Source organism: Chiloscyllium plagiosum, chromosome 15 (assembly GCF_004010195.1).
Source record: "Chiloscyllium plagiosum isolate BGI_BamShark_2017 chromosome 15, ASM401019v2, whole genome shotgun sequence".
NCBI lineage: Eukaryota > Metazoa > Chordata > Chondrichthyes > Orectolobiformes > Hemiscylliidae > Chiloscyllium > Chiloscyllium plagiosum.
In genome coordinates this window covers 42,069,721-42,090,293 of record NC_057724.1, presented here as the reverse complement: position 1 = coordinate 42,090,293, position 20,573 = coordinate 42,069,721, and the positions used below count along the sequence as shown (strand labels likewise).

At 40.4% G+C, this 20,573-nt stretch overlaps 1 protein-coding gene across 2 annotated transcripts in view; it reads right to left on the bottom strand.

Moving 5' to 3' along the window:
- Positions 1-20,573, bottom strand: part of med12 (mediator complex subunit 12) — a 198,696-nt gene that overhangs the window by 111,295 nt on the left and 66,828 nt on the right. For both annotated transcript variants that reach the window (XM_043704778.1, XM_043704779.1), the window contains exons 15-20: positions 15,558-15,725; positions 13,919-14,063; positions 9,723-9,841; positions 7,923-8,066; positions 5,817-5,980; positions 4,013-4,144 (exon numbers count right to left, since the gene is read on the bottom strand). In XM_043704778.1, the coding sequence (XP_043560713.1) occupies positions 4,013-4,144; positions 5,817-5,980; positions 7,923-8,066; positions 9,723-9,841; positions 13,919-14,063; positions 15,558-15,725 (872 nt within the window). The remainder of the gene's footprint in view (positions 1-4,012; positions 4,145-5,816; positions 5,981-7,922; positions 8,067-9,722; positions 9,842-13,918; positions 14,064-15,557; positions 15,726-20,573) is intronic.

Here is a 20,573-nt window from a genome sequence, read left to right as displayed (position 1 = left end):
AGTGGTCATGCCGACCAAAATGTCTGCCCATGCTAACCCTGCATTTGGCCCATAGCTTTCAAATCCTTTCCTATCCATATATTTGTCCAAATGTCTTCTAAATGTTGTTAATGTCATATGCACTCTTTTTCTGCTTTATCTTGCCCTTTCATTCTTTTATCATCTAAGGAGCTCTAATTTTGCTTGATCTACCGATCCCTTTCATGGTTATTAACCTCAACATACCTGAACCATCTCATTGGCAGGCAAAGCTCGAATGCAACAATGTTTCATTCTGTTTTACATATAACAGAACTCTTCTCAAATTTTTTTTGTATCTTGATTTGAAATTAGTCTATGCATTTTCCCAACACTAACCTGGAATAGACCAGCATCCAAGACTGCAAGGACATTTGTTATTCAATGGCGCATCTCAGTAGAATTAACATAAGCAAGATAACAGTAATGGAGAAGTGAAAGACCCTAAAAAGAGTGATAAGTTACCAAGATCAGATGGTTTTATCACCGGGTTTTAAAAGATGTAGGAGAGAACATTGCAGATGTTTCAATTATAATTCAGGAAGGAGTGGCGTAATGGTAGTTACTCAACTAGTAATCCAGATCCCCAAGCTCTAATCTACAATAGTAAAGATCACATAACACCAGGTTATAGTCCAACAGGTTTATCTGGTAGTACAAACTTGTACTTCTAAATAAACCTATTGAACTATAACCTGGTGTTGTGTGATCTTTAACTTTGTCCACCCCAGTCCAACACTGGTGTCTCCACATCTAATCAACAATGTTCTTTGCTTAAAACCCTGTGATGAAAACCATCTGGTCTAATGTTCTGGGGATATGAGTTTGAATCCCATCATGTCAGGTGTTGACATTTGAAATAAAGAAAATTTAAGAAAAAAAAATTTGGAATGAAAAGTTAGCCTAATTTCGACCATGTAAAAACTGCCAATTATCATGAAACCCATCTCGGTCACTAATGCTCTTTCGGGAAGACAATCCACTCTCCTTACTTAGTGTGGCCTACATGCAACTCCAGACATACAGCAAAGAAATTGATTTTTAACTGCCCTGTGAAATGCCCTAATAATCTATACAGTTCTGGGCTAATTAGCGCTGGGTAATAAAATGCTGACCTAGCCAGCATGATGTCTACATTCTGTGAACGAATGCATTCCAAGAAATCTTTCAAAATTCTCTCAACTTGGAGACCATTTCCTCATACATGAAAAACATTGTGTATTTAAATTCTTAATATTGACAGAGGGAAACCAGTGAATTACAGACCAGCTAAACTAACATATGAAGTATGGAAATTCCTAGCGAAAGATGTCTGAATACAAACTTTTCCTGCTAAGCAGGGAAACCCAGTATGGAATTGGCAATGCCTGATAAAACGGACTGCATTTTCCGAAGTAGTAACTAAAATAGTGGCCAGGGAATGGCAATGCATGTTTTATATGTGGACCTTCAGACGGCATTCCATGTAATTTATAACTTGAAGTTAATGGATTTCAAGGAAAATTAATGATTGGTTAGGGCTCTTGTGATAGTGGTAATGTCCCTTTCTCTGGACTAGGCAGCCCAGTTTCAAGTCACAAATATTCCAGAGGTCTATGATAACATCCCTTAACAGGTTGATTAGAAAACAAATTAATGACCTGGCTACAAAACTGGCTGGGTGGCAGGAGGTAAAATGTGTGGATAATGAGCAGGATGTGTGTTGAGGTTTCAACTATTTTTTCTAATTATTAATGATTTGGATGATAGGATCAAAAAAGACACATTCAAATTTGCAATTGACATAAATAGATGACACTGAAAGCAGTTTAACTGAAAGCATAAGCTTCTAAAGAGATTGCAGAAGAGTAAATGAACAGGCAAAATTTTATAAATGGATGTCAAAGTACGCATATGTGAAGCTATCCAATTTAGACCTAAAAGTAGAATAGGGTACTTTGTAAAGTGCTGCACATTAAAACAAAGGAGGTACAATGAAATGAAGGCTAGGTACACAGTTCATTAAAATGTCACAAACAGGCACAGGAAATAACTAAACAAATTAATAAAATGCATGGCTTTACATCTTGAAGAATTAGACACCAGAGGTTAAAAGTCATGCTTCAACCATGCAAAGATATCCTAACAACTGTTCTGAGCACACCACATAAGACTGGATATATTGAGCTTGTAGTGAATGCAGCATAGAATTACCAGAATGATAAATTACATAAAGTAATTACACAACTGAGGGTTGGAATTTAGAAACTCCAAGATATTTTCAAGATACTAAGTTGAATGGATGGACTAAGTCAAGAGAAATTTGCTACTAATTAAGGAACGAGGAGTATCGGACAGGAATTCTTGGACATCATCAGAAATATACACACAGACAAAGAAGAAACCATGATATCATTCGACGTGACGGCACTGTTCACTTCGATTGACAAAACCGATAGAGAAACAATAGCCAACCTGCTGGACATACAGAACAGAAAACAGGACGCTGAACCTATCAACAAAGACGGCATACTTAAACTACTGGACTTGTGCCTCACAACACACTTCACATTCAACAACCAGATATACGAACAAATCAACGGAACACCCATGGGATCACCAATCTCGGGACTCACAGCAGAGGCAGTTATGCAAAGGTTAGAACAAACAGTCCTACCACAAATTCAACCCAAACTCTGGGGCAGATATGTCGATGACACGTTTGTAATCATTAAAAACACAGAAATAGAAAAAAACACACCGGACAAAAAATCCACAAACTCCAACAACAAACACATCGACCTGGACCCAATATACCAACCACTACAGCGGACAGCTGAAACTGACAACGCGAAGATTTGTAGCTTGGGTGCTTGTTGTTGTGGTTCTGTTCGCCGAGTTGGAAGTTTTTGTTGCAAACGTTTCGTCCCTTGGCTAGGCGACATCATCAGTGCTTGGGAGCCTCCTGCGAAGCGCTTCTTTGATGTTTCCTCCGGTGTTTATAGTGGTCTGTCCCTGCCGCTTCTGGTTGTCAGTTTCAGCTGTCCGCTGTGGTGGTTGGTATATTGGGTCCAGGTCGATGTGTTTGTTGATGGAGTTTGTGGATGAATGCCATGCCTCTAGGAATTCCCTGGCTGTTCTCTGTCTGGCTTGCCCTATGATAGTAGTGTTGTCCCAGTCGAATTCATGTTGCTTGTTGTCTGCGTGTGTGTGAATTTGACTGGGACAACACTACTATCATAGGGCAAGCCAGACAGAGAACAGCCAGGGAATTCCTAGAGGCATGGCATTCATCCACAAACTCCATCAACAAACACATCGACCTGGACCCAATATACCAACCACTACAGCGGACAGCTGAAACTGACAACCGGAAGCGGCAGGGACAGACCACTATAAACACCGGAGGAAACATCAAAGAAGCGCTTCGCAGGAGGCTCCCAAGCACTGATGATGTCGCCTAGCCAGGGGACGAAACGTTTGCAACAAAAACTTCCAGCTCGGCGAACAGAACCACAACAACAGTTTCCTTATGTTATGTTTCTAACTATTATACTTCCTGTGTTGCTGAAGCAGCCAGTAGGTTACAGCTGCTGCACAGCACTCAGCTGAAATTGAATATTGAACATACAAGGATGGATGAATGTTCTGACATTCTTTTAGGGAACATGAAATACTCATCAGAATTTTCTCTTAGGTGATTATGCATGTTAAACAGAGTCCATATACTTGGTTTGGAGAAGGTCAAACATGTCGGTCCAAATGGCCATTCATAGCTATGGCTTGTGCATTCTTTTAGTGTCTCCAAGTTTCAAATAAGGATAACCAAGGAGTAACAAATTCTGCAAATATTCAGAAACTGATCAATATTTTCAAAATATCTATCATTTATGGAAGAACGATTGTTAATCCATTTCTTTGTAAATCCCTCTGACATGTTTTCAATCAATTGACTGACAAAGTTGGCTATCTAAAACTTTTCATACTTGCTCTTAAACATTTCTCCAACTCTTACCCAAAAAGCTCTCCAAACTTGCTCTTTAAATGACTGCAGGAGGTGTACAGATCATAGAGGTAGGCAAGGATACAACGCTCGGCAGAGGAGCAGTCGGCAGGGTTAACACCATGCTTTACCACGCCACATAAACTGAAAAGGAAAGAGAGGTTACTCACAAAAATGTTTAGTTAGCCAAGCTTTTAGATGTATGAAACATAACCAGAGCACCAGATATCAGTTTGTTTTCCTTTATTCATTTAAAGAGCTAAAAAGAGCTAGTCACAGCATTTGTCCAATAATCACAACGAATTGATTTATGGATCCTTCTGTCAGAATATTGTCAATGCATTCAGTGAACACAGTTCCAGTTCAAAACAGATATGGCCATCGCTTGGATACAACCACCTACCTAATAGTTTCTAAACTCAATCTGACAGCACTCTACCCTCACATAAATGTGAAGCTTTCATATTTCATGACGTTCCCTTATGGGCTGCTGATGATAGTTTTTATTTAATTTGCTGTAAGATAACAAAAATTTGGTACAAAACAGCTTAAATAGCACTTTATTTGCAATACAGACATTGCTGGAGAAACTCAGCAGCTCTGGCAGTTTCCCAGTTTCTGTAGACAAAAGCAGAGTTAAAGTTTCAGGTCCCGTGACCTGGGCGGTGCAGAGAATAAGTGGCAGGTAGAGACAGAGTCAAAATGAAGAGAAAGACAGTTGGGCAGACAAAGGGATGGATAATGGTAAGCCAGGAAGAAACAAGAGCTGCTTCTCCCTCTGCCCCCAAAGTCTTCAGCATATATTCCACTTTTACTCAGCTTTGAATAGTTCTGAAGAAGGATCACTGGACCTGAAGCATTAACTTTGCTTTCCCTTGACAGATGCTGCAAGACCTGCCAAGTATCTTCTGCAATTTCTATTTTTGTTTCAGATTCCCAGCATCCACACTTCTTAGTTTTATTTTAGCACTTGGCTTACTTTATCCTTTGATGCCTTCCAATGACACTGCTGCTTGTGAAGTTTTCCAGGCCAAAATACTTAGAGGCTCCCAATAACAAGATCCAAATGTATAACAGACACCAAACACATCTTCCTTCAAATTCCATACAACATTCAAGGATCACATTTATACTGAGACATAATAATATAAATTGTATTATACATAATATAATTTTTAAAAAGTCAACTCACAAATGTTACGCTCAGGCTTCTTTTTTGATGAAATTAATCAATCCGATTAAGCCCACTAAGAAATTTATTTGGTAACAACCTTGCCTGAAATACAAGATTCTGCTTGAAGGATCACACCAAAGCTCAAAAATCAAGGCCGACACTTCAGTACCAAGTGAACTCTCAAAGGGGAAGCAGTCTTTTCGACAGCCCCAACTATTCACTCAGGTGGCTGTAAAAGAACCCAAAGCAATTGAAGCAGCTTCCTGGGATATCTTTATTCTTCTAAAAACTTCACAAGAAACACAATCATTGTCACAGCTGTGCACAATGTAAATGCTATGCTTCCTACACAGTGCCAACACTGTAAAAAAAACTTAATTGGCTGAAAAGCACTTTCAGACATCTAGTAGTATACGCTACATAAATCAGAGTCTTTTGTCATATTCAATCTGCACTGAATTTGTCAATAATGCTCATGCAAAGCCATCTGACAAGTATGAGGAGCAAACAACTGTGTCTAATGCCCTTTCTAAAGGGAAATACAAGCCTGCATGTGGCACCATGGATCTCATCATTTGGGGATGATGTATGTCCACCGTTATGACATAAATCTATTCAAAATGTAGTATGGCTAAGTCTCACCCTTCAAACACTTGTGCTGTCTGATCAGGGTTGAGGATAAGGCAGGAGTGATAACGTCGCAGGACTGCTACAATGCAAAGACACAAACCCGTGGTGTAGCTACCAACCAGACTGGATGACTTCAAGAGTAACTCTGCTTCCACCACGCTCAATTCATTCAGCAACTGCAGAGAAAAAACACAGAAGCAGTAAGCACAATTTCTGATCAGCTTTTACATGAATGGACCTCAGAACTAAATATCAGAACAATATAATAAAACTAAAGAATGATACATGTGGTACAGTGGCTCAGTGGCGAGCACTGCTGCCTCACAGTGCCAGGGACCAGGGTTTGATTCCAGCCTCTGGTGACAGTCTGAAGTTTGCACATCCTTCCCGTGTCTGCATGGGTTTCTGCCGGGTGCTCCCGCTTCCTTCCACAATCAAACAATGTGCAGGTTAGGTTAATTGGCCATACTAAATTGCCCATAGTGTTCAGGGATGTGCAGGGTAAGTGCATTAGTCAGGGGTAAATCTAGAGCCATTGGGGAATAGGTCTGGGTGGGTTACTCTTCAGAGGTTGGTGTGAAGTTGTTGGGCCAAATAGCCCACTTCCACACTGTAGGATTTCCATGATATAGATGAGATTTAAGGACTGCAACATACTAGATTTCAAAAGGAAGCTTTTGCAACCTCAAATCTCTTCTCAGGAAATGCTGACTCAAAATTCAAGTGCATTAGGGTAAGGCAAAGGTAATGTTGCATAGTCCCACAGGACAGTAGAATTACTCGCTCAGAGACAGCTGGTAGCACTTTAACCTGAGGGTCACCACATCTCAGGCGAGAGCAAAACCTTGAAAAGAGAGTACTTCATGGTAACCTTAGCCAGTGTGGGAATTGAACCCATGGCGTTAGCATTGCAAATCAAACATCTAGCCAACTGACCTATACCAAGTAACAGAAGGTTGAACAAAGAGTCAGAATCATCTCAGGCTGCTGCAGTGCTTGCCATAACTCAAGCTGAAAGCAGTACTGAGTGAACATTAAGTCACTAGATGTTGAAGACTGGAGGAAAAAGCTTTCAGAAAACAAGTTAAACAATTAGGCACATATTTGGTAGTATACTAGGTGTTACTGGGCTAGCAATTCAGAGAAATATTTCAAAAGCCATCACCATGGTAACTGAGGAATTTAAATTTAATCAATCTGGAATAAAACGACAAAATCAGCACTGATGTCCATGAAACCAATCGATTGTTGTTTGAAACCATCTAACTCACTCATTCCTTTACAAAGAGGAAATGTAACATCCTCAGTCTAGTACATATGTAACTCCAGTACCATAGCAAACTTTTTTGGCTCCTGACAGCCTTCTGAAATAGCCTAACCAATCACACAAGTACATTAAAAATCTAGCTCACCATTACCTTCCAGAAGATGAATAAAAATGTAGCCTGCTGCATCAAAGTAGATCAATACAGCCCATCTCAGCAGCAGATCAAGTGATTTAATGGTGAATACTATCCCATGATCCATTGTGGTGAAACAAACATTAACTTTTTAAAAATGCATTAATGCCTGCAGTTTACAAGATGATAGTTTGTACATAGCTGAGTTATTGAGGAAGTTGGTATTGAAATGTTCAAACCAGAAAGTCCCAGAGTCCCTCCCTGATCTACAGCAACGAATACATTTCAATTGAACTCAGGTACTCTTCAGCAAGGGCTGGAAGAATCAGGCACACGACGTACTCTGATTGCTATTCAAGGATGTCAGTTGGCTGAGGGACACATGTCTGGACTTCAGTTCAGGCCATGATTGGGTTCAATTGCAATATCCTTCACTTTTGAAAATGCCTGCTGGCATTCACCATCTAAACTTGGGTTAAACTAGTACATCCAAATCCAGAGACATGAAACAATCCATTATATAATGTAAACTAGTTAATAACAAATGCAGGCAGTATTACTTTGCCTTTATTATACCCACCCACTAAATTTCAACAATTAGGTACAATTAAAATTGTAGCTGATCATCATAATAATAACACAACTTTAAATCGCCATTATATATCTTGAGGCTTTAAGTAAAGCAAATTGAGACAAAATAGATTAATACCAAAATTACCTGAATAGCAAAATCTATAAGTCCACTGATGTTGAGGGAATACTCCATCAGATCAAAGATGAACTGAATATGCTGAACAAGAGGCAGATGATAGGACATTCCTAAGGCAAAACTAGTGATCTGCTCCAGTACATTCCGTGACACCTTACATAACAAAGAAAAGAAGGTAAACACTCAATTTTCATTTTGGAGAACTTAATTTTGCACAGATCTTTATTCCTTAATAGGTAGGAACAGCCAAAATCAGTGGGGAGGAATGCACACAAATTCTGCATCATTAACAGATATTCAAAGTCACCTACACAAACTGCTTTTTAATTATAAGTTGTTTTTAATTGTACTGTGAATTCATTATGGTTTTAATAAGCAGTATCTTTAAAATAAATGCTGAGATATACAATCTACACCAACAAGGCTGTACAGGGAAAGACAAGGCAAATATCAGTTGTATAATTGTGTCTGCTCAAATAACACGGACATCTACTACAAACCAACCGACTCCCACAGCTACCTGGACTACACCTCCTCCCATCCTGCCCCCTGTAAAAACGCCATCCTATTCTCCCAATTCCTTCGTCTCCGCCGCATCTGCTCCCAGGAGGACCAGTTCAAAATACGTACAACACAGATGGCCTCCTTCTTCAAGGACCACAATTTCCCCCCCGACGTGGTCGACGGTGCCCTCCACCGCATCTCCTCCACTTCCCGCTCCTCCGCCCTTGAGCCCCGCCCCTCCAACCGCCACCAGGACAGAACCCCACTGGTCCTCACCTACCACCCCACCAATCTCCATGTACAGCGCATCATCCGCCGTCACTTCCGCCACCTCCAAACAGACCCCAGCACCAAGGATATATTTCCCTCCCCTCCCCTATCAGCTGTCCGTAGAGACCACTCCCTCCGCGACTCCCCTGTCAGATCCACACCCCCCACCGACCCAACCACCACTCCCGGCACCTTCCCTTGCAACCGCAGGAGGTGCAACACTTGCGCCCACACCTCCCCCCTCACTCCTCTCCAAGGCCCAAAAGGAAACTCCCATATCCGCCACAGATACACCTGCACCTCCACCCACATCATCTACTGCATCCGCTGCAGCCGGTGTGGCCTCCTCTATATTGGGGAGACAGGCCACCTACTTGCGGAGCGATTCAGAGAGCACCTCTGGGCCACCCGGACGAACCAACCCAACCAACCTGTGGCACAGCATTTCAACTCCCCCTCCCACTCCACCGAGGATATGCAGGTCATTGGACTCATCCACCGCCAAACCACAACAACCCGACGGTCGGAGGAGGAGCATCTTATCTTCCGACTGGGAACCCTCCAACCACAGGGGATGAACTTGGACTTCACCAGTTTCTTCATCCCCCCTCCCCCCACCTTGTCTCAGCCAGATCCCTCCAGCCCGGCACCGCCTTCCTGACCTGCAGTCTTCTTCTTGACCTCTCCGCCTCCATCCTACTCCGACCTATCACCCTCACCTTGACCTCTTTCCACCTATCACATTTCCAACGCCCCTCCTCCAAGTCCCTCCTCCCTACCTTTTATCTTCTCCTGCTGAACACTCTCTGCTCATTCCTGAAGAAGGGCCTGTGCCCGAAATGTCGAATCTCCTGTTCCCTGGATGCTGCCTGACCTGCTGTGCTGTTCCAGCAATAAAGTTTCAACTCAAATAACATACTGCATTCCTTCAAATTTACGTGAATCTTAATTGCATTTATGAAAAGTATACAATAGCATGGAAATTGATTATTCCTACTGCGCAGTTTAGGAGTTTAATGGCATCCTGTCCTTTACCTGAGAGGTGACCTGATGTTGATCAAAATGTGAAAGATGCTGAAATTTTGCAAATATATCCTCAGCTGTCGGAAATGCTTCTGGTTTATTTTTTTTCCGCTTCTGTCCTTCCTCTCCACCTGCAGTAAGATGATGCAAAAAAAAAGCTGCTACCTTCAGCAAATAACCATCTAAAAACTGGAGAGGAAACTTTGAAGAACGCAAGTGGAATCAGTTTATCAACAACCTATCTCAGTTGCATGGGCAATGAATTTTAGAATTACCTTTATGTTTAGCCAAGACATATCTGTCTTTTTGACACAATAGAAACATTTACTCAATTCCTATTTTGTTCTTCAAAAACACAACTCCCAGCATTGGTTATTCAAATGTGAATTATGTTTGCACACAGTATAATACTTGCCGCACAGGTACTGCACCCAAAGCTCATAACCAACCTTGACAATCTACACAATACTATCAAAATATTACACCGACAGGGATGCTGGTTTTCTGGTAAGGCATGAACCAATTGCTTAATTTAATTGTTCAGTGCATATTAAAAATCCATGGAGATAATTCCAAGAAAAGAAATGCCTCTCCATACTCTGGGTGACCCTGCACACCGAATTAAAACCACCAAAAAAGATATACAAGGATAATATTGGTGCATTTTATTCCTGTGAGGTAATTATTGTACTTGTAAAAATCAAGCTGTTGCCAATTTATAGACAATATAGAATATCATATAGCTGCAGCAACCTTGGGGCCAATAGGACAAATGGACGATGGGGAGCTCTTTAATACATTAATCACACTTCCTCTAACAAATCTCTATCCAGTTACCATTGCTGATGAGTACAAAAACAGATGTGATTGCATGTCCTGATCACTGGAAACTTGAAACAAAGACTGTCATTCCAATAAAGTATCAGAGGTCAGTCAGCACTTGTGGTATGCTTGGAGAATTAAATTTTAGAAAAGATTAAAAGAGAACAGGAGTGGGAGATAAAGCATATTTGCAGCAAGCATTTGAGACAGCTGAAGTCGAAAAAAAGGAATGATAAATGCCAAAGAAGCCTAAATGACAAAAATGAAGAGGCCATGATAGGTGACAAGGTTACAGAAATCAGGGAAGTACTATGTATTATTGCATGAAGGAAGTTGAACATCAGGTACAAGAACTTTAAATTTGAGGCACTGGGGGACTTAAAACAATGTAAGCCATCAAAGCAAACAGCAACAGGATAATAATTTATTCAGTCACAACTGTGGGAATTCTGTTTGAGACTAAGTGACTTGATCTGTGCATTGAGTGAATTGAACAGAATGAAATCAAAAAGGGGGACCATACAGAAGTTAAAAAGCTTTCAAAAAAAGGGACATGTAAAATCTGGTTTTAAAGAATAGTGTAGTGTTAGATTATGACTTATTGATATATTTTTTACACCAGGCACTAAACAATAAGCTTTCTGTAGACATACAATTGCAGTTCATAATTGACTAGATAGCTTATACACTCTTATTTAATAATCTGTTTCATTTACAACTCATCAGATCTGATGTGAAGGTCATATCAATTATGAAGACTAAAGTGATGGATCATGCAGACATATCTCAGGTGCGTTACTAGAAACTTACGTTAATTTTAAAAATAGGAAAGGTAGTCAAAGTTATCTGGAGTTAGAAGATATTAATTTATTCAGAAATAGGGAAAGAAAATTTCAATGACTAACTAGTTTCAGCAAATTCCACAGAAACACTGTTAAAACATCTCAGAAAATGCATATCTATTAATATAAGCAGAGAATAATGCAAAACAGTATTCCAATAGGGTTAGTCGAGGAATCCCAATGTTGCAAATAAATGCAAAATGTCCTTGCCCGCGTTCATTCAGTTTTTACATCATGCTATATATCCAAATTCCTGCCTGAAAGGGAACTCCCTTCACTGTGCCAGCTATGGGTCAGCTGGTAACACTGTCACTGGAATCAAAATGTTTTGGGCCAAATGTTAATCCAGAGATCTAAGTATTTTGAGTTTGCTGCATTGTTAAAAGGAGTCAACCTTAATACGAGCTGTGAAACCAAATTTATCCTCTCAGGGGGATGTAACAATCCATTACATTATTTCAAACAGCAGAACAGTTCTCCTGATGCCCTCCCCAATAGTAAACCTTCGATCAGCACTGTTGAACTAATTGTCTGGATTAACTGAAAGCAAAATATTGTAGATGCTGGAAATCTTGAAATAAAAACAGAAAATGTGAGAGAAACTCAGCAGGTCTGACAGCATCCAGGGAAGGAAAAACAGATTAAGCTTGAGTCCAAAACTTCAGATCTACACAGAACTCTTTTTCTCTCAAATTTGCAGAGTTTCTCAAGCATATTCTGTTTTTAATTGTCTAGATTGTTTTGAGATCTTCAAAAGCATTTCACTGGTTGAAAAGCACTTTGAAATAGCCTGTGGTAATAAAATACGCCATATAAATTCACTGTTCTTCTTATGCAGTATTCAAGTGCAGGCCTTCTGATTATGCAGTTAGGACAGAATTCTGCTACAGGTTTTTTAATGATTCTGACACAAAAGTGTATGTACATGTTGTGGTTCTGTTCGCCGAGCTGGAAGTTTTTGTTGCAAACGTTTCGTCCCCTGTCTAGGTGACATCCTCAGTGCTTGGGAGCCTCCTGTGAAGCGCTTCTGTGGTGTTTCCTCCGGCATTTATAGTGGCCTGTCCCTGCCGCTTCCGGTTGTCAGTTTCAGCTGTCCGCTGTAGTGGCCGGTATATTGGGTCCAGGTCGATGTGTTTGTTGATGGAGTTTGTGGATGAGTGCCATGCTTCTCGGAATTCCCTGGCTGTTCTTTGTTTGGCTTGCCCTATAATGTTAGTGTTGTCCCATTCATGTTGCTTGTTGTCTGCATGTGTGGCTACTAAGGATAGCTGGTCGTGGCGTTTCGTGGCTAGTTGATGTTCATGGATGCGAATCGTTAGCTGTCTTCCTGTTTATCCTATATAGTGTTTTGTGCAGTCCTTGCATGGGATTTTGTACACTACATTAGTTTATGTACATGTTGAAATTTACGAAGGCAACACAGATGATGCATGAAGACTGTGCAGTTGATATGTGTTTTAAGTTTTAAAAGTATGACGAACAACCATATGTTGCGTGTTAGCAAGTTTAAGTGTATGAACACAAAATGAATTCCTCATCTTTATAAACAATTGTAATCATCTGTTGCCTTCAACCTCCTAGGCTGTCCAGTTTCCCTTTAAATGCATCGCAACTATTCACTTTAATTCTCCTTGTGATGTCCAGTGCACCCTCTTAACTCTCTTTGTATGATGTTTTTCTTCTGAAATCCCCATCAGATTTGTGACTCTCTTATCTTGATGACCTCTGGTTATGCTCTTCCCCACAGTGAGAACATACCCTTTGTGCCCATTTTGTCAAAACCTTTCATCGTGTTGAAGACCTCAATTAGGTCAACAGTCAGCCTTTATTTTTTCAATAAAAGGACTCGTCAATCCCTTTGTAGACTGCACACCCATACATTTCTGATATTATCCTTGTTTTTTTTTTGCATTCTTATTTCTTCAGTGTAGGGTAATAAATCAGTGAAACTCATTGCCAGAGAAGGCTGTGGAGGACAAGTTATTGTGTGAGAGTATTGAAGACAGAGATAGATAGGCTCTTGAATATGAAGGGATGAAGGGTTACAAGGAGAGGGCAGGAGAATGCATTTGAGAAACATATCAGCTATGATCAAAAATGGTGCAGGAGACCAGAAGGGCCGAATGGCCTCATTTTACTCCTATATCTTATGGTCTATCCCCAGGATCTCTATCTCCTTTTCTTAATTTGGTGATTTGGTGAAGAGAACTGCAAGCAGTATATAAACACTGCAGTGAATCACTGAAGACCTCAGAACTCACTCACTGTCTCAGCTTAAGAATAATGGCCGCTTGGACTAAGTCATACTGAGCATCAGACATCCATGGAAAAAAGCCCGAGTGAGAGCCAGTGCTTTCAGGAGAATCACACAGCATTTGCTACTTCATACAGAAGTATAAATACACCACATGGACAAATTATATCCAAGAAAAATATGTATACAAAAATTATTAGACAATGTTGGTCCATACTTATGCGGCATAAAATGCTGAAGTTGCACTTGACAAATTTGAACTTGATCGAAGGGATTCAAACACTACCTACCTGTTTCTGCAGTACTCTTCTTGTTCAAAACCTTCAGGATGTCTTTGGTTATTTTCTTAATTACGTGCCGAGCTTCATCGCGCTGTTTCCCAACACCATACAGAACCACCAGACGCTGATTACATTCATGACTTGCTGATTCTTCCTATTTTGATAAGCATCAGCAAGATAGAAAAACAAGGAGGAAAAAGAGAATAGGAGAACCAGAGAGAAACTGTCAGCACAAGAAAACGTTCTATGTTAACTACAGATTCTCTTTTCTAATTACACAAGAAACCGTGATACGGTTGCTTTTGTCCTATTTCAGAGGCATTGAGACAGGCCCATGAGCAGGCAAGGGAATTTAGGGACAATGTGCAGGCAGATCAAATTAGCTTAGAAAGGCATCATGATCATCACAGATATGTCCTGCTCCTGTGCTGTTCTGTTCTTTGTTTATGTTCTATAGTAAAAATGTTAAAACAGTAAATTTAAGTGCTATAAATACGTGATGGGTAAGTCAGCATCGTAAAGCAAAAGCTCGTTATTGTATCAGGTGTTTTGGAGGAATCTTTTTGAAATATTAACCTGTATTTTCTGTCAGATAGTGACTGATCTGCCAGGTGCTTCCCATATTTATATACTGGATTTTCAACAGTCAAGGATCCTATGCAAGGTTATTCGTTTACTAGATTTTGTACAAAGTAACTTCGGGCTGCAATAAGACATTCGTGATGCAATGACAGCATTATCATGTTATTGTTTTTTGTTCTAAAGTTGCAAAGTAGTCAAATTCTTTTGAACAAATTAAGTGTTCATGATTTTTCCAATTTCATATTTATTAAATTTCACTTTATTAGGTTATCAATACTGTGGAATGGTTCACTTTTATTTCAGATGCAATCAGAAACAAACGTTGCTAGATTTAGTACATCACAGATTATACAAAGCAAAAAAGATTGCTCCTCTCTGTCCTAACACCCCACATCAGGTCCGAGGAAAGTACTTCACAATGAACTAAAACAACATTTTCTTACTTAAAACAAGTAGTGGTCATTTTCACAATGGAGCTACTGTACGTCCATGAAGAACTACAATGGTATTGTCCAGATTTGTTTTTAGAAAGGAGCCTAACAGCCAGCAGAGGGAGGTTTACCACTAGAATTTAAACTCAGATGCTGAAGATGAAAGGCCACTGATTAAAATGCTGAATTACCCGAAGTTCATCAAAAAGTAATAAATGGTTTAAGTAATTTAATTCAAATATAATGCTGACATTTACTAGGCACCCGTTCAATTTTCTAAGTTATTTATTGAGTATTTACTTGCATTAATGTACACTGACCAGTGGGATCATAATGTCCATCAGACCTAACCTCTCAATAAATATTTTGGGAAATTGCTCTGGTAATGAAGTTTTCAGATTTGTCCATGATTTTGCATTTGCCACCAAGCTCATAGAAATGAGAAAACCTCAACATGACAGCACATATTCTAATTGAGCTGGTAATACAGTTTGATATCATGATAATAAAAATGAGAAACCTGACACTGGATATTTGAGATCATTGTATTTTTAAAAGACAACTGAAAGCTTAAATAGGTTGAACAAAAACACTTCATCCTGCCACTGCCTCAACAATCCAACCTTGTGCCTTACCTGAGGAATAGGAAAGTGCGTGGCATACTGTATATGTCTTGATTGGTCATATGGTGATGGAAATGCCACTTCATTTATTTTCTGTAACAGCTTCATGTCCTTTTCTGAGGCAGGCTTTTCTGGGGATGGACTAGTTTTTGATTCACAGTGCATTGAAGGAGAAAACATCTAAAAAGCAGGGGGAATAAAATCAATTCACATGGAAAGCTGAAATGTAATCATCAGTTGTAGCATTCAGTCAAAGCTTTCTGCAATTGTATTTTTCTGGATTCTGTTATGAACCAACCCCATATTCCGTATGCACCTTTCTGAAAACCAGTCATGGTTCATTCTTTTAATTGCTATCTAACAATCCCTGCTCATCTGTGCATAAAGTTGTGATTTAGACTTCTACACCCAGAGAAGTAATTGTTGGGCCTCTTGCTGAAATATTTGTATCATCGATACTCACAAGTGAGGTGCCGGAAGACTGGAGATTGGCAAACTTGGTGCCACTGTTTAAGAAGGGTGGTAAGGACAAGCCAGGGAACTATAGACCAGTGAGCCTGACGTTGATGGTGGGACTCCTGAGGGACAGGATGTACATATATTTGGAAAGGCAAGGACTGATTAGGGACAGTCAACATGGTTTTGAGAGTGAGAAATCATGTCTCACAAACTTGATTGAGTTTTTTGAGGAAGTAACGAAGAGGATTGATGAGGGCAGAGCAGTAGATGTGATCTATATGGATTTCAGTAAGGCGTTCGACAAGGTTCCCCATGGGAGACTGATTAGCAAGGTTAGATCTCACGGAACACAGGGAGAACTAGCCATTTGGATACAGAACTGGCTCAAAGGTAGAAGACAGAGGGTGATGGTGGAGGGTTGTTTTTCAGAATGCAGGCCTGTGACCAGTGGAGTGCCACAAGGATCAGGGCTGTCTCCTCTACTTTTTGTCATTTATATAAATGATTTGGATACGAGCATAAGAGGTACAGTTAGTAAGTTTGCAGATGACACCACAATTGGAGGTGCAGTGGACAGCGAAGAAGGTTACCTCAGATTACAACAGGATCTTGACCAGATGAGCCAATGGGTAGAAGTGGCAGATGGAGTTTAATTCAGATAAATGTGAGGTGCTGCATTTTGGGAAAGCAAATCTTAGCTGCACTTATACACTTAATGGTAAGGTTCGAGAGAGTGTTGCTGAACAAAGAGACCTTGGAGTGCAGGTTCATAGCTCCTTGAAAGTGGAGTCACAGGTAGATAGGATAGGGAAGGTGTTTGGTATGCTTTCCTTTATTGGTCAGAGTACTGACTACAGGAGTTGGGAGGTCATGTTGTGGCTGTACAGGACATTGGTTAGGTCACGGTTGGAATATTGCGTGCAATCTGGTCTCCTTCCTATCGGAAAGATGCTGTGAAACTGAAAGGGTTCAGAAAAGATTTACAAGGATATTGCCAGGGTTGGAGGATTTGAGCTATAGGGAGAGGCTGAACAGGCTGGGGCTGTTTTCCCTGGAGCATCGGAGGCTGAGGGGTGACCTTATAGAGGTTTACAAAATTATGAGGGGCATGGATCAGATAAATAGGCAAAGTCTTTTCCCTGGGGTCAGGGAGTCCAGAATTAGAGGGCATAGGTTTAGGGCGAGAGGGGAAAGATATAAAAGGGACCTAAGGGGCAACGTTTTTACGCAGAGGGTGGTACGTGTATTGAATGAGCTGCCAGAGGAAGTGGTGGAGGCTGGTAAAATTGCAATATTTAAAAGGCATTTGGTATATGAATAGGAAGGGTTTGGAGGGATATGGGCCACATGCTGGCAGTTGGGACTAGATTGGGTTGGGATATCTGGTCGGCATGGATGGGTGAGACCGAAAGGTCTGTTTCTATGCTGTACATCTCTATGACCCATAAGCAAACAGACAGATTAATTGTTTAGACTCAAACATGAAGAAAGCACATGCAGTCTGGCCATTGTGTAACTGCAGCCAGAGTAGATTTGATAGCTTCAAAAGGGTGAAGAGAGGAGGAGGTCAAAACGGATGGAAAATAGCATCTTAACAAAACAAAAATGGCTGATCAAATAGTTGCGAACAGGGCTTTCTATCAAGCAGACTTTCCATCAAGCTCCCATGCACTGGCTACCTACAATAAAAACAATGAAAATAACAATTGTGTCACAAACGATAGCATCAAAAACTCCAAAATATTCAAAATAATTAACTTTTATGTACTAACCAGGCTTCACAAATCTACCAGAGAGTCAAACCTCACTACTGCTAATCATCGCAATCCATTTGTAAAGTAGTTTAGTTTTCAAGAACTCACGTTTTTTCTTTCATCTGCAATTATATTTCACAATAAATTGTGATCTGCAGGTGGCATATCTGAACCAGAGATGGATATGAACCACATTCCAGTGATCACAAGGATACCAAACATCAGAAGAAAAGCATAGACTGAGCACTTTCACAAAGCACTCATTTGAGTTCATAAAGTTCAAAGAAGATCAATCAAATAATTTAAGTACAAAATAATTTTGTAAAAAGCCACAATAAAGTTATGTTCTATGTGGTGACAATCCAAATAACAGATCTACGACCATTCTGAACAGAAAAATACTTACTGCATTTCACTTGTAAGACATTTTCACAAATACTCAACAGACACTATATGGTCCCCCAAATGAGGGTGGTTAAAGAATGGTTGAATGATCATGCACCCCAAAGTGAATGAGGACCAAGTAAGACTGAAGAACGTGCACTCAAATAAATACCAAATAATCATTTCCATTATAAGTTGTGTCCCAAGGTTATTCAGAATTAGTATATTGGGAAATCTTCCATGTTGAACAACACCAGTTGGAAGAAGCAATGAGGGCAACAAGAGTTCAAATGTACTCAGAAAGAGAATTTCAATGACCATCATCAACATTGGCCCAGTAACACTACTGGTGACAGGTCAATTGAGTTCTAAATGGTATACCTGCCAAACTCGGGCCTACAACAGATAGGAAGGGAATTAACAAGAGTGAAAACAAATCTCATCTTCGCCAATCTACATGGTGCACATGCGTTCATTATTGTTATGAGTGGACAGTGACCTGAGACTTGCAATTCCTCCCCCAGATCTTAGTAAATGTTGAGCAGATCTCATAGCTCAAAACAAGACAGGCATTCATGAAGCACTATGCATCAATTGTAGCAGAATTGCATTCAATCACAATGTTCAACTTTATGGTCCAGTATATTACTCAGTCTGCCATTACCATCATCAAGGAATAAACCCTGATCAATGAGTCGTACAGAATAACATATCAGGAACAGAATTAAAAATGGGATGCCAACCTGATTAATCAATAGTAGATTATATGTGATATACATGATAAACAGTGGAAATAGTACGTTATAGAGTTAAACAATTCCACAACCAACAAATCAGATTAAAGCTTTGCAGTCCTGTCACATCCAGTCATGAGTGATGGTAGGCAATTAAGTATCTAACTGAAGAAGGTAGTTTTGTAAACATCCTCAGCCTCAACGATGGGGGTGCCCAAAGCATCAGTGCAAAAGACTTGGTTGAAATATTTGCAACCACGAGTAGCTAGAAATGCTGCTCTCTGTGCCAACTTCTGACGTCCGCACTCTCTTAAATGCCTGCCTACAGCCAATGTAATTCATCCCATGTGCTTTCAAAAACAGCTGAAGGCATTGGATACTGCAAAATGGCAACATCCTAGCACTGATACTGAAAATAAGTGCTCCAGAACAAGCTGCTTCTATTGTCAAATTGCTCCAGTATAGCATTGGCATCAAGTGTACCAAAAGGAGACAACGTGGAAAATTGTCCAGCTCTGTCTTGACCACAAAACGCAGGTCAAGTCTGATCCAAGCAATTATTCCCCTCAGTCCACTCTCCAACATACATTAATAACTTGGATGGATACAAATACAATAGAATGCAAGTTCGAAAGAAAAGTAAGGGCAATAATCTCGTGAACTGTAACTTTATTGAATGGAGGAACAACTTGTTAAACTAAATGTGGTTTATTTCTCCTTTTTCTTTCAATTAAAGTAATGAAACATGCTGACAAGAGTGTTATCAAGTGGCACTTTCACAATAATAACCTGCCCACACGTGCTCAGTTTATGTTGCGCCAAAGCTATTCAGCTCCTGACCTCACAACAGTTTTGGTCCAAATGTTAAAAAAGTGAAATTTCAGAAATAAGAGGAGTGACTGCCCTTGGGCTCAAGGCAACAGTCAGAGATGTACAGCATGGAAACAGACCCATTGGTCCAACTCATCTATGTCGACCAGATCCATTCTTACCTAATCTCATCCCATTTGGCCAGCATTTGGCCCATATTCCTCCAACTCCATCCTATACCATGGATCGGATGCATTTTAAATGATCTAATTGTAGCAGTCTCCACTACTTCCTCTGGCAACTCGTTCCCTACATGCACCACCCTCTGCACGGCCCCTTTTAAATCTTTCCAGTCTCACCTTACACCTCTAGATTTGGAGTCCCCCAACCCAGGGAAAAGACGTGGTCGATTTACCCGATCCATGCCCCTCACGATTTCATAAACTTCTTTAAGGTCACTTCTCAGCCTCCAACGCCCCAAGGAAAACAGCCCCAGTCTATTCAGCCTTTGCCTTTGGCACAAACTCTCCAACCCTGGCTATATCCTTGGAAACCTTTTCTGAACGCTTTCAAGTTTCACAACATCCTCCTCAGAGGAAGGAGGACAGAATTGCATGCAGTATTCCAATAGTAGCCTAACCAATGTTCTGTACATCTGCAACATGACCTCCCAACTCCTATACTCAAACGTTCTAACCAACAACCAATACCAAATGCCTTCTTCACTATGCTATCTACCCACAACTCTACTTTCAAGGAACTATGAACCTGCACTCCAAGGTCTCTTTGTTCAGCAACACTCCCCAGGACCTTACCATTAAGTGTATAAGGCAAAAGTGAGGACTGCAGATGCTGGAAACCAGAGTTTAGATCAGAGTGGTGCTGGA